Source organism: Gavialis gangeticus, unplaced genomic scaffold (assembly GCF_001723915.1).
Source record: "Gavialis gangeticus isolate Ggan-Ray unplaced genomic scaffold, GavGan_comp1, whole genome shotgun sequence".
Lineage (NCBI taxonomy): Eukaryota > Metazoa > Chordata > Crocodylia > Gavialidae > Gavialis > Gavialis gangeticus.
In genome coordinates, this window is record NW_017728996.1 from 48,090,923 (window position 1) to 48,103,367 (window position 12,445).

Here is a 12,445-nt window from a genome sequence, read left to right on the forward strand (position 1 = left end):
CCCAAAGGTGCTCGGGGGGGTGTGTAGGGGGTGCATAGCAGTTCCCTGCTGCAGCCACTGGGAGCCTGTGTGGGACTGTCCAGTGTCTGCTCTGCACTGCCACTGCTGCCCCGTGGAGAAGCCCAGAGGCGGTGGTGACAACAGCAGAGATTTGGGGCAACCCTGTGCAGACTCCTGGCGGCTGCAGTAGGGAACTGCTGGCAGCAGGAGGGGGAGATGCTGCTTTTCCCCCCACGCTGAGCAATAGCTTTTGTCTCATGCTGCCACTGCTAAGCCTGAGCAGGTGAGCCTGGAGCATGCACAGGGTGCATGGGGTCAGGGCTGTGCAGCACAGGTCCCTGCTGGTACCGCAGGGCTGGGGTCCTGCAGCAGCTGAAAGGAGCCACCTGGACTGCCTAGAAAGGCAGTCCAGCTGCAGAGCTGCCCCAGCCCTGCTGCGTGCCCAGGGGGCGGCAGGACTCACCATGGCTGGACTGTGTCTGGGCCAGGCAGAACAGAGGGACCTGCTGCGGGCGTGCGTGTGTGTATATATGAATATACAAAACGCACATTATATATAGAAATAAATCTATCTGAGAGAGAGAAAGAATGGCCTTTTGCTGGGCTCAGTTGCAAAGGCCCAGTCCCTGTACAAGAACAGCTTGCTGGACCACAGTGAGCCAATGGAAAAACCCTAGGCCCAGCTTGTTCCTAAAGGAATGTCAAAACATGTAAAGGTCTCTCTAGTCTAGTGCTTTCCCTCAGACCCCAGGAAGCCAGGGTCTTTCAAATCCTGAGTCCTTGCCTCTTAGGTTCTTTAGACAGAACTAGGATCTTTATCTTCAGAGATTTTAGGGGACTAGTTTTTGGTGAGTGCAGTGGGTAAGTGAGGAAAGCTGATCTCACTGAGCACTTGCATGTAGAAGACGGGCTGTACCTGTTTGGTGTGGAATATAGTGCTTAGGAGGAGCAAACATCGACACAATGTGGAGCTTGCCATGTAACACATGATGGGCTGGCCCTGTCTAAGGGCTTTTCATCCCTCATGAAAAATTGCAAAGGAATTGCCAGTAAAGGCTGTTTGTATGCCTCTTCTTCCTCATTTTTCCCTGGATACTACAGTTTCTAGCTCCTGGAACATCAGTCAGTATTAGGATCCTGGATCAGACTCACTGTAGTGTTGGAACATGGTGTCTGAGGCTAAGGCTACAGCACCTCCAAATAGACTCGTTTGCTAGATCCCTCGGATGGCAAAAATGGATTTAGCTGGTTTTACCTACCAAATTTGATCACAAACATTAGCATGGGAACAATGCACCTGCTTCAGGTGCACCAGCATCCCACAGTGCTACCATACAGAGTTGCATCTTGCAGAGGATGTTTGTGCTTTACTGTATGGTGCAGAACAGATGGTCCTTATGCCAAGAGTTTATCACTTCTCTTCGTACAGACTACACATGGTTCAGACTTAGCAGACAACTAGGGGTTGGAAAGTCAAATCTCTGCACTGAGTGAACATTGCTCCTAGCTGTGGGTTTTGATGGATCTTTTCAAATGGCTTCACAAAAGAGGCAGTTTTGTACCTTTTTATCTTGTATTTTATTTGTAATCTGACAGAACTGATAATGTGGGAGCCACCCCTCAGTTCATAGGAAGACCTCAGTCTCATCCCAAATAGTTTACAGTCTTTCCAAACTAAGTGGTCTGCAAGCTGAAGCCTCCAGATAGACCTGTAAGTTGCCAGGAACTGTCAGTGGGATAAGTAAGGCCTGCTGTCTGTACTGGGATTTACAGTAGCATGTTCACCTGTGAGCACATCTCTTCTGTTGCCACTTGAGAGTAAAATGTGTGCCTGCTCTCAGGGATTGGATGTGGGACACCACTGGAAGTAGCCTGCATCCCTAGGGCACTGCTAAAATGTACATGATTTAAAATGCAAATTGGATCTGAAATTGTGTCAAAAAATTTGCACGTACCGGAAGTCCCAAGTTGCTCCGAAGTGTGCATCTTGAAATGCTCTGATTTCCATTTCCCATGACTCTTGGCACTGAAGGATTTGGGCAAATTATAAAAACATTTGGAGAAGGGTTACAGTCCTATGGGTTATGCTGTGACAGCGTTTCACTGTCAAAGCACTGGAACAATTTAGATTTTTTTCAGTTATTTTAATAGGGTTTTTCCATCTTCATTTATATAGGTTCAAACATAGTAAAGTGGCTTTGCACAAGCTGCCAACTAAAGTCACAGCTTTTAGTCTGTGAATAAAGAGGACAGGAGGCTTCTCAGAATAACAAGGATTTCCAGAATATTGTAAGCGTTAAGGACAACCTTCTCAGGAGCATCTGTTGATGGAGCCGACATACCAGTGAAAAAAAAATCAATAAGGCCCTTTGGAAAAATGTTTTCCCATTAGGTTTTGGAAGAAATAGCAGCCCTTGTACTGTTGTTTGTAATCCAATAGCTCCCAGTAACTACCCTGCCACTACTTACCCCACTGATGCTACTGCGCCCAGATCTGGCCTGGGAGGGGTGAGTTTGATGTTCCTGGACTACACTATCAGGTTTCAAGGAATGAGCCAGTCTCTTATCAAGAATAAGGAAGAAGTTTTCCTAGGAAGCAAGTCAGGTCACAACAAGAAGTACTCTGTGGGCAGGATCCCTCTGGAAAGTTGTTGGTGCTGGCCCGGCCCAGGATGCTATTGTCTTTGTTCTAATAATCCTCCAGCAGCATCAGCATAATCATATAAGCGATTAATGCCAGGAGTCAAAATAACAGGATATACCCCTTTGTTTTCCTTGCCACCTAAGGTTCCTGGTCTACATCTACCCCAAGCAAAAGCTGGAGAAAAGATGACTTTTCCTCTTCCCCAGAAGCTCCATGTTGTGTAGCTGGTTTAATTTCAGTTCCAAAGTAATTAGGCACACACAACAGTAAGATAATTCAGTAATGATGAACGAACATATTATTTAAAAAACAGAATACTGCAAACTCCGCTGAATTAACCACATTCTTAACTGTGTCTGGTTCGCTAGCACACGCCAATTCAGAAACAACCAGCTTGTTCTTGGAGAGTCAGATACAAGAGCTGTTTTGTAGTCTAACAAAAATATGTAACAGGAGCCAAATTTGCCTATGTGAATCCTGATATCCCATCTCTATCTCATGTATTACAAAAATCAGATAAAGGAGGGGGTCACACTTGCCTGTTGTTTAAAAATCATCTGTTGTTTGCATGTTGAGTTTCGTTTAAGTATTCATAACGTAATGAAGCCCTGTCTCGGGCTTCCCGGCGCTGGGGCTCAGGTGGCACGCAGCCATGCCTGGCCCCCTGACCCTTCTCAGGGTCCTAGGCCCTTACTGGGCCGAATACTGCCCTCTCGGGCTGGGGTCTCAACCCCACACCACGCTGGTGCCAAGTTGCCGCGCCTTCCCAGCGCTGCTCGCTGCCCGCACAGGGCACCCAGGAAACCCCCGGACTACTGGGGATCTCCTGTGAGGCCTTCTCACACCCCTACAGCCTCACCTGGTCCTCCGGATGATACACACAACTGAATCATAAGCCAACCGGCTGCAACCCAAATCATACGCCCACCGGCTATAACAACACAATCAGCCTACCGGCTTCTACATCAAGTCCCAGCCGTCCTGGCTCTCGGGCCAAAGCCTTCTGGTCAGGCTTCTCTCTGCCTGCACCATAATGCAGCCCTCTATGTGCCAAGCGGCACTGCTCAGTCTAGCTCTCCCGCAGAGCTCTTACGCACAGGCTACCAGAAGGAAACTGCCAGCCAGGCTCTGGCCTAGCTGTTTATAAGGGCCCAGCCCTGCCCCCTTCTGGTCACATGGCCGACCTGGTTACTCCCACAACCCACAGCTGAGCTGCCCTGGTGATTGGCAGCTGCTCTAATCCTTACTCAGGAAGACAATAGGGAAGATGAGAGAAAACATTGGAAGAGATGTGTGTATTAATTACTAGGAAGGATCCATTAACAAGGAAGGTAGTCTGGGTCATTTTGCTGGTGTGTAATATAGTCCTTGGGTTTTTTACTCAGCTAAACAATTTAATTGCATGCTGTTGAGGAGAGTATTTTGTGACACGCACCTGGTCTAAAGTCTTCAGTTAAAAAAAATAACAGACACTTTAGGGGGTGTGGTTTTCTCTCTTCTGTCCCAAGAAGAAATGAGTCTGCTGTGTGATGCAGCTGCACAAAAGGTAAATGCAGCTTTGGGCTGCATCAGTAGAAGCATTAGGTGCAAGACATGGGAAGTGATAGTGCATTGGTTAGGCCTCATCTAGAATAATGTGTGCAGTTCTGGGCTCCCCATTTTAAAAATGACATGGAAAAGTTAGAGAGGGTCCATGTATGGGCAACAAAGATGAGCAAGGGTTTGGAAGGCAGGTCTTACGAGGAGAGGCTTGAAGGAGCTGAGCATGTTCAGCTTGCAGAAAAGGTGCTTAAGAGAGGACATGATAGCAGTCTTGAAATACTTGAAGGGCTGCCATAAAGAAGTGGAAAAGCACCTTTTTCTCTTGCTGCAAGGAGAAGGACATGGACCAATGGCTTGAAGTTGCAGCCAAGTAAATTTAGACTGGATATCTGGAAAAACTTCTCCACTGTGAGAATAGTGAGGCAGTGGAATAGACTGCCTAGGGAAGTTGTGGACTCTGTCACTGGAGGTGTTCAAGAGGAGGTTGGATAGCCACTGGTCAGGGAAGATCTAGGTGTAGCTATTAGAGGTGCATTGATACATCAGTCTATATCATATTGGTACTGATAAAAAGGAAAATTGAAGCTATTGGCACGCCGATAAATGCTGTGTGTCGCTGTGCGCATCCCCAGGGGAGGCATGAGGGGCATGTGCCCCCTGGATCTGCATGTGGAGCAAGGGTGGGTTGCTCGCTGTGGGCTGGGGTGGGGGGCAGCACTGGGCTCTTCCTGGTGTGGGGTTGGGCCGGGGCTGTGCTTGGGGCCAGTGGTGGCAGTGCTGGGAGGCGGGGCTACAGGGTTGGCTATGGCCACCCCAAAATTTGCCCTAGCCCCCTCCAAGCTCTCTCCTCCCAGTACCACCACCTGCCCCGAGCACGGCCTCAGCCCAGCTTCCTACTAGAAGAGGCTACTGCCATCCCAAGCCCACAGCGGCAGCCTGCCCTCACCCCATGTACAGATCTGGGTGGTACACGCCCCCCACGACTGCCGCCAGGGCTGTGAGCAGCAGTGGGATGACCCCCGGATGACCTACTTGGGGCTCCATCCCCACCCCAGCTGGGCAGCCCCTGTCCCAGCCCTAGCCCCATTCCCTCCTTCAGTGAAATTTCATAGCTGCTCACAAGAGATCTTGTATCATGTGACACTTGGGCACCCACATTATTTTTTCTTAACCTTTTATTCTAGACTGCAGTCAGTAATGTTTCGAAGTGGCAGGCTGAAACAACCAGCTTGGGTCTGAGGTGGGCTCAAATTTCTGACCCAGCAGCTGCCACCTCCACTCCTCCCTGCTATGCTGTAGGTGAAGCCCCCTACTGCTAAAACCCCCCAACACTGCAATCTGGATCCAATGACTCTACAAGCCATAGACTGCTGACCTCTGTTTTAGACTATTGTGGTTTTTACCTGTATTAACAGCCCAGTTCCGCCAGGCACTTAAGGTGTTGACTAACTCTTGTAAACTTGAGCAGACTGAGCCTAAGCAAAATCTTGCACAAAACATATGGTACATGCATACATACCTATGTGCAAAAGCAAAGTCACATTTGTGTTTCTATGGCTATTCCTCAGTCACTAGAATAAGATCCTCACCAGCATGAGGGAGAGGAGGATCTGGTCTGTTGTTGAAAGCAAATATGTTAATTATGCTTATTAGGGTGGAAGGCAAAAAGACTCAGTATAGTTTTTAAGAGGTTTTTCCTGGAGAAGTGGGTAAATCTGCTGTAACTGGGCCTGAGCAAGTGATTAAGCACCCCAGTGTAGTTGATCCTTTTCTTTCTCTCTTCTGCACAACCAGCTTTGAAACCCAGAGGAATGGCCTGGTATTCATCTATGATATGGCTGGGTCCCAGTACACCAACTTTGAACTGGACCTCAGCAAGAAAATCCTCAACCTGCTGAAGGTAAAGGAAAGCTTACCTCTGGTTTTGGGGGGAGGGGGAAGGAAGGGAGTGTCAAGGGATGAGGTCTCCTTGCTCTAAGAGTATGTAACTTATAGGAAGAGAAAGGTAGAGCAGTGGTTGGGGCTGGTGGGACTTTGGTTCAGTTTCTGGTACGAACATCCTATGTGAACTCAGGCCCTTGGTCCGCCCCAGGCCTCAGCTCCCATTCTGTGAAAGGAGGTGAATAGCACTTCATGGTGATATTGTAAGAATAAATCCATTTTCATGGCTGAGAGGTGCTTGAAAATCAAGATCATGAGGACATAACTTGTTTATAGACAGAGACTTCATGGCAGAAGGATCTCTGTGAGCACGTGTCCTTGGAGAATTTAGAATTTATGATCATCTCCACAGGGTGGGAATCAAAGCCTTTGTTGACACTGTAAGTGAGGGGGTGGATGTTGTTCCATCTCTGCAACAACTTCTTCCATACAAATATTTCAACTGTTTTGTTACCAAAGCTCCACAGTCTGAGGGGCACTGCTGTGTTATGCTAAACAATTGGGACACAAGGTGGCAAGTCACAGTATTTGATATTCCTTTTTGACAGGTGCTCTGTGCAGCCTTGGGCAATTAATTCATTAATGTTTCCCATCTCTAAATTGGGGATAATCATTCCTAATCATCTACTCCAAAGGGAACTTGTGATGATCAGTTAAGTAGTGACTATAAATAAGATCTTGAACATAAAAGGTCTTATCCATCCCCCATCAGTCAGTAAAGATCTTACCATTAAATGCAATGGCTGTTAGATCAGGTCTATAAAGTACTACTTAAATGTGAAGTGTGTAGGTTTTATAATGGGCCTGCTTCCCAATTGGTCAATTATCATAAAACAAATCCAAGTCTATACTGACAGTTCTTGATTGCCCCCCTACCAATAAGGTGAGAGAGAGAACTGGATATTAGACATGGAAGATATCTTAGATTGAGCAAACCGGCTAACAGTTAAGACAGAGCTATTAAGTTTCTGCATGTGCATAAGAAACAAGTGGTTGAGCTTTTAAAGAGAAAGAAACCATCCCAAGCTGTGTATGTGTGACGTACCTGCGTATTTATACTGTAGTCATCACCAGGGCACCTAGATTGTGCTCCTATAACTTCCTAAAGAACATGGAGCAGAAAGGAGAACTTCTTCCCTCCAGCCAGATTGCTAGAACTGCATTGCTTTGGCCTGATCTGATTTTCAGGCCTGAACCGCAGGCTCCCCCTGCTGGTCATGAAAAGTTAGGGCAAGGAATTGAAGAAGCTTGGGTTTTCCCAGCCTATCTTTTTCTGTAGACCAGCGGTTCCCAAACTGACAGATTGTGCACCACCAATTTAAAACGATACAACCTTAAGTACCACCGGCAAACTTTGCAGTTAAGTCTGAAGTACCGCCAGCAAATTTTTGTCATATAAAGTAATTATAATAAACCTGTTAATGCATACCACTGGCAGGTTGTTTGTGTACCACTGGTGGTACCCATACCACAGATTGGGAACTACTGCTGTAGGCACCACTGATAAATGGTGCTGTGGCTTTAAAACTCCTTTGCATACTCTCTGCAGGGAGCCTTCCCAGCTCGCCTCAAAAAGGTGTTCATCGTGGGAGCTCCTATGTGGTTCCGAGTCCCATACTCCATCATCAGCCTCCTGCTGAAAGAGAAGCTGCGGGAGAGGGTGAGTAGCACAAGGCACCTCAGCCTGGTCCAGACTTGGGAGGAGTCCAGGCTCCAGACTGCTGGCACACATAAGAGAGTCTTAGGTCTGAGGAACTGCTTGTAATTGCTTGGAAGCAGGATCTTGCATGAGAGAGAAGAGACCTCTTGGCTTTGCTGCTGCCTGTGCTGTAAGCCTTCTTATCCACCATTCCAGTGAGGCCAGGTGGAGGGTTCTACATCCAGGAAGGCTGCAGGGATGCCAGAGCAAAGGAGTGAATATAGCCTGGATGCAAATGGATGTCCCTCAGTTGCTGTCAGTAGAGGTGTGCCACTCCATCACAGAGGTGGACTTAGCCTAGGGGAGCTTAAAACAAACCAGCAGTTTAACTTTCAAAAGCATGAGCCCATGTGTACCCTAGTGCCCACATAACCCACATTCACCCATGTGCCAGTGTTCAGTGTGGCCCTCTGTTATTCTGTCCATCAGCATGTTTCTTGCTGGCAAAGGTACTGGGGTTTGACTGGGCCTAAATCTTCAACCTAAATCTCTCATTATTTCTGAATCTCTTTGTTGGATTGCAGTGTTCCTGGGTAGGTGGTCAGGGCCTCATTGTGCCAGGTCCTGTACAGATTTTTTTTCCCTAAAAAAAAGTGTGTGTGTGTGTGTGTGTGTGTGTGTGTGTGTGTGTGTGTGTGTGTGTGTGTGTGTGTGTGTGTGTGTGTGTGTACCTGTGCATGCACACATTATATATACACCTTCTAGCAAGCTTTTCTTCTCATACCTTAACTCACAAAACCAAACCCATAAATGTGTTACAATACATGCACCTGTAGACCCATGCAACTGCCTGTCAGCCTCCCTACCCAGATCACACTGTCCCTTAGTCCACACCCTGGTTAAGGGGTTTAAAGTCTCAGTTCATTTTCTGTCACTGTATCTCCCATTGGAGGATCCGCTGCTGCTGTGCTTGTCGCTGTCCCCAAGTCAGGTTTTCTCATTGTCCTCTTCACTGTCATTGTCTGTTCCTCCTCTGGATGGGTCTTGGAAGAACCTGTGCCGGGTGTTCCTTTGCCAGGTGGAGTTGGCTGCATCCTCACTGTCCTCTGCTACCAATTTCCGGTAGTAGGACTGGAGTTCACTCAGTCATTTTAATACAGTGTAGCACTTCAAGGTGCATGTGGCTGTACATCAGGAAGTTCCTGGATTTCCACAGGGCACTCCTGACACAGAACACAAACTAGTCGAAACAGGCTGATGGGCTTCCTTAGTGTATAATTAGGTGCCCATACAGTGCCACCCCTCTGGTCAGCTGCCTGTCACTGCTTTGCAGAGCCCCTTTACCTTTTTCCACATCTCCTTGGTTAAGGAACAGAACCATAGGAAGTGGTCAGTAGTCTCTGTGGCCCTTAGCAGATTGCCCTCTAGCAGCTTGGTGTCCTGTACAGATGCATGGGAGGAGCTTTCAGGCAGTGCCTGTGCCCTTTTGGCTATCCCACCTCTAATCTCTTCCTTTAATTTGCAGCTTCCAGCAGTAACATCAAAGGGAAAAGGAGTGAATAATTAAAGTTAAATGGAAGTTAAGTGCTCTTTTCACACGTGTGTGCGGGGCTTCTGTTTTTAAGGTCCCTGCCAATCAAAGCACTTAAACCCATGCCTAATTTTAAGCATGTGAATAGTTTCATTGAAGTCAGTGAACACACACACTGAAACTAAAAAGAGCTCTCAGGCAGCCTTAAATTAAGGGGCCCAGTCCTGACTTTGGGAGCAGCAGAGGGGCCTCAGTATAATCCTGAACACACCAAATACAAAGTCTCAAGAGCCAGGTCCTGTGTATTCTTGCAAGGGTGGATTGTACCCCACACACCTTCTGGCTCTCTCTCGGGTCTTCCTTTGGTGCCTAATATCACTGTAGCCAGAAGGCAGAACAGGGAGCTGCATTCCTTCCAGTGGTTTGGGGCATTTGTATAACATCATCAAAAGCTTTGTAAGGACTACAGCATCCTGCTTTGGTTTACCAGAAAGGGTTGTGAATAGTGTCAGCTTGTTCAGCATCTGGATCTTGGGCACTGGCCAGTAAACTAATTTAAAAAAACCCTCATCTTCTGTTCACTTGCAATTTCTAGTCCTGCCTGAGAATTCTTTTAACCACTTAGTCTGAATCCATTTCTTATTTAGTAAATAATAAGAACAGTTTTGATTTCCCCTGGAATCAGAAAACAGGATATCATAGTCAGGATATTGCATTCAGGCAGCTGTTCAGAGGAAAGGAGGAGCTTAAAGATTTACTATGTTTTCTAAATACAGCACCCAGCATGTCATAGGCTCTTTCAGATGGAGTTCAAATGTTGTAGGGCTCCTTTTCTGGAATATCCGGCAAAATTTTGGGGCTGTGACAAAGATGTTCTTACCATGCACATAAAAAGGAGTCTTACCTAGGAACCTGTAGTATCCTGACATCACTGCTGGTGGAACCCTGCCTTTGTAGTTAAATGCTTCCCTCTACCTCCTATAATGAAGTGACTTTAATGTGTGACTCTGTGTAATCATACCTGCCTCCCAGATCTGCCTGGGGGCTTGCATGAAGAGCATCCCCCTGAAGTGAGTCTTTTACTGCTGTAAGTCTTCACTCTTGCAGAAAAGCTGTCTCTCTGGACAGCTTCATCCCATTTCCTCTGCTCTGTTCAGGCAGGGGTAGGCAGACTCCCCCTTCTGGATTGTTTCAGAACAGCTCTGTTCAGTGGTAAAAACTGACTTCTAATCAAGGCAAGTAAAGGAGCTATTCAAAGATGCTTTGAGGACATTTCCAGCCCCTGTAGTGGTTTCAGGAACTTCCAGGTGAGCTCAGACTAATACAGCTAACTACCACTCTTTCTTATTGCCAGGCAATATAAGACTCATCCCAGACGGGCACTGTTTCAAGCAAACCCCCATGTTTTTCCCTCCTGATGTGTACAGGCTTTGCCCATGCTTCTCTCCTTTCACTTCCAGGTACAGATGGTGAAGATGGCAGAGTTGAAGGAGCACTTGCCCAGGGAGTGCCTCCCTGAATACCTGGGTGGATCCCTCAGGCTGGACCCTCTCAGCTGGAACTGTCGGTTCCTACCCCAGCAGAATGGCCACCCAGACCCTCTGGATGAGCTCATCTTAGTGCCACTGGTTTCCCCCAAGGACAATGGCTCAGTGCATGTTCCAGGACCAAAGTCTGTGACTGTTCAGGAACTGATGGACCATGTGAATCGAAAGCAAAAACGGGGAATCTATGAGGAGTACGAAGATATCCGGCGTAGAAGCCCTGCAGGGACCTTCATCTGCTCTTTGTAAGTGTGAAGAGGAAGCATTTATGGTGCAGTTAGGCATGGGGATGGCTGTCTGGGAGCTCAGAGCCACCACTGGGTTCCTATGGAAATCATCACTTTGTCAAAGAGGAAGGGGCTGGCTCTTCCACTCTTCCCTAGTCTCCCAGCTTCCCTTGCCTCCTCATCTGAGTGGCATCTGCTCTGACCTTTTTCTTGCATGGAAAGCTGAGCAGTGATAGATGCAGAATGATGGAATGAGGTTAGAGAGGGGACTTCTGGGATCAGGATTTTCTCCTCGTGTGTCCATGTCTGGGTGGCTTGGGAGGGACAAAACAAACCTTGTTGTAACTGGGCCAGCCTCTTCCTAGAGATCTTCTTTACCGTTTGAAGTAGCGATTGAGAGGAGGCAACCCCTCCACGTGGTAGGTTCAGTAAAGGCATATCTGGGTGGATAGTTCTCAATGTAGGCTGCCCTGTAGGGCCTAGCCTGGCTTCACTAGCAGATTTTGGACTCTCAAAACCTTTTTGGTGCCATCCAAGAGCACGTGGGAGGAGAAACTATCACAGGAAAACTGGCCAGAGATGAGAACTGGGTGCTACTTTGGCCTTAACCATGTTCTCAGGAGGATGGCCTTTCTCCAGGTGAGGAAAGCCCTGCCTATGATGACAGCAGAGCCCAAACTCAGAGCTGAAAATGTGACCTATAGCTGTGTGCAGCTGTGCTCACCATCTCTGTTCTGGCTTGTCCTACCCATTCTCTGCCCCTATAGGGCTCCGTATAACCAGGAGAAGAATCGATATGGTGATGTGCCGTGCCTGGACCAAACCCGAGTGAAGCTGACCAAGCAGTTCAGTCGCCCGGAGGTGAGCAGGCTGAGGCCACTTCCACTCAACTCTTCTGGGTTCCAAGCTGGATCTCCTCCCCCCCCCAGAGGGGTGGAATTCACATAGTGAAACATGCCTGCACGGCCTACATGTAATTCCCAGCCCATAACCCTGAAGGATCTGTCCTGTGTGGCCCAACAGATTGTTATAAAAGCTCTGGTGAGGGATTTTGGTTGGTAACCCCCTGGTTAAAGACCAGCCACCACCTGCCTCTGGCTTTCATGCACGGCCACAGTTCTGCCTCAGGGTTTCATCTCTGGGAGAGCACAGATGATGGAGGTTGTGATTCGCCAGAGAACAGGTCTTTGCAGAAGGCTGGCAAGTCCCTCCACTGGTGCTACTCTTTCCTGGCCCTGGGGAACATTCCAGCTCTTAGCAAGAATGTCCTTAGATGTTGCTCTATCTTTGTCACTAGGTCCCTTTGTCTCCTGCACTGTGTGTAGAGGCTATGTGCAAAGCCCCATACCAGTGCAGTTTGGGGGGGGGGGGGGGGGG

At 47.9% G+C, this 12,445-nt stretch overlaps 1 protein-coding gene across 1 annotated transcript in view; it reads left to right on the plus strand.

Moving 5' to 3' along the window:
* PTPN9 (protein tyrosine phosphatase, non-receptor type 9) overlaps positions 1-12,445 on the plus strand; it is a 45,167-nt gene that overhangs the window by 18,883 nt on the left and 13,839 nt on the right. Inside the window, exons 6-9 of the mRNA XM_019503838.1 lie at positions 5,981-6,086; positions 7,677-7,787; positions 10,758-11,086; positions 11,836-11,929. Coding sequence (XP_019359383.1) covers positions 5,981-6,086; positions 7,677-7,787; positions 10,758-11,086; positions 11,836-11,929 — 640 coding nt within the window. The remainder of the gene's footprint in view (positions 1-5,980; positions 6,087-7,676; positions 7,788-10,757; positions 11,087-11,835; positions 11,930-12,445) is intronic.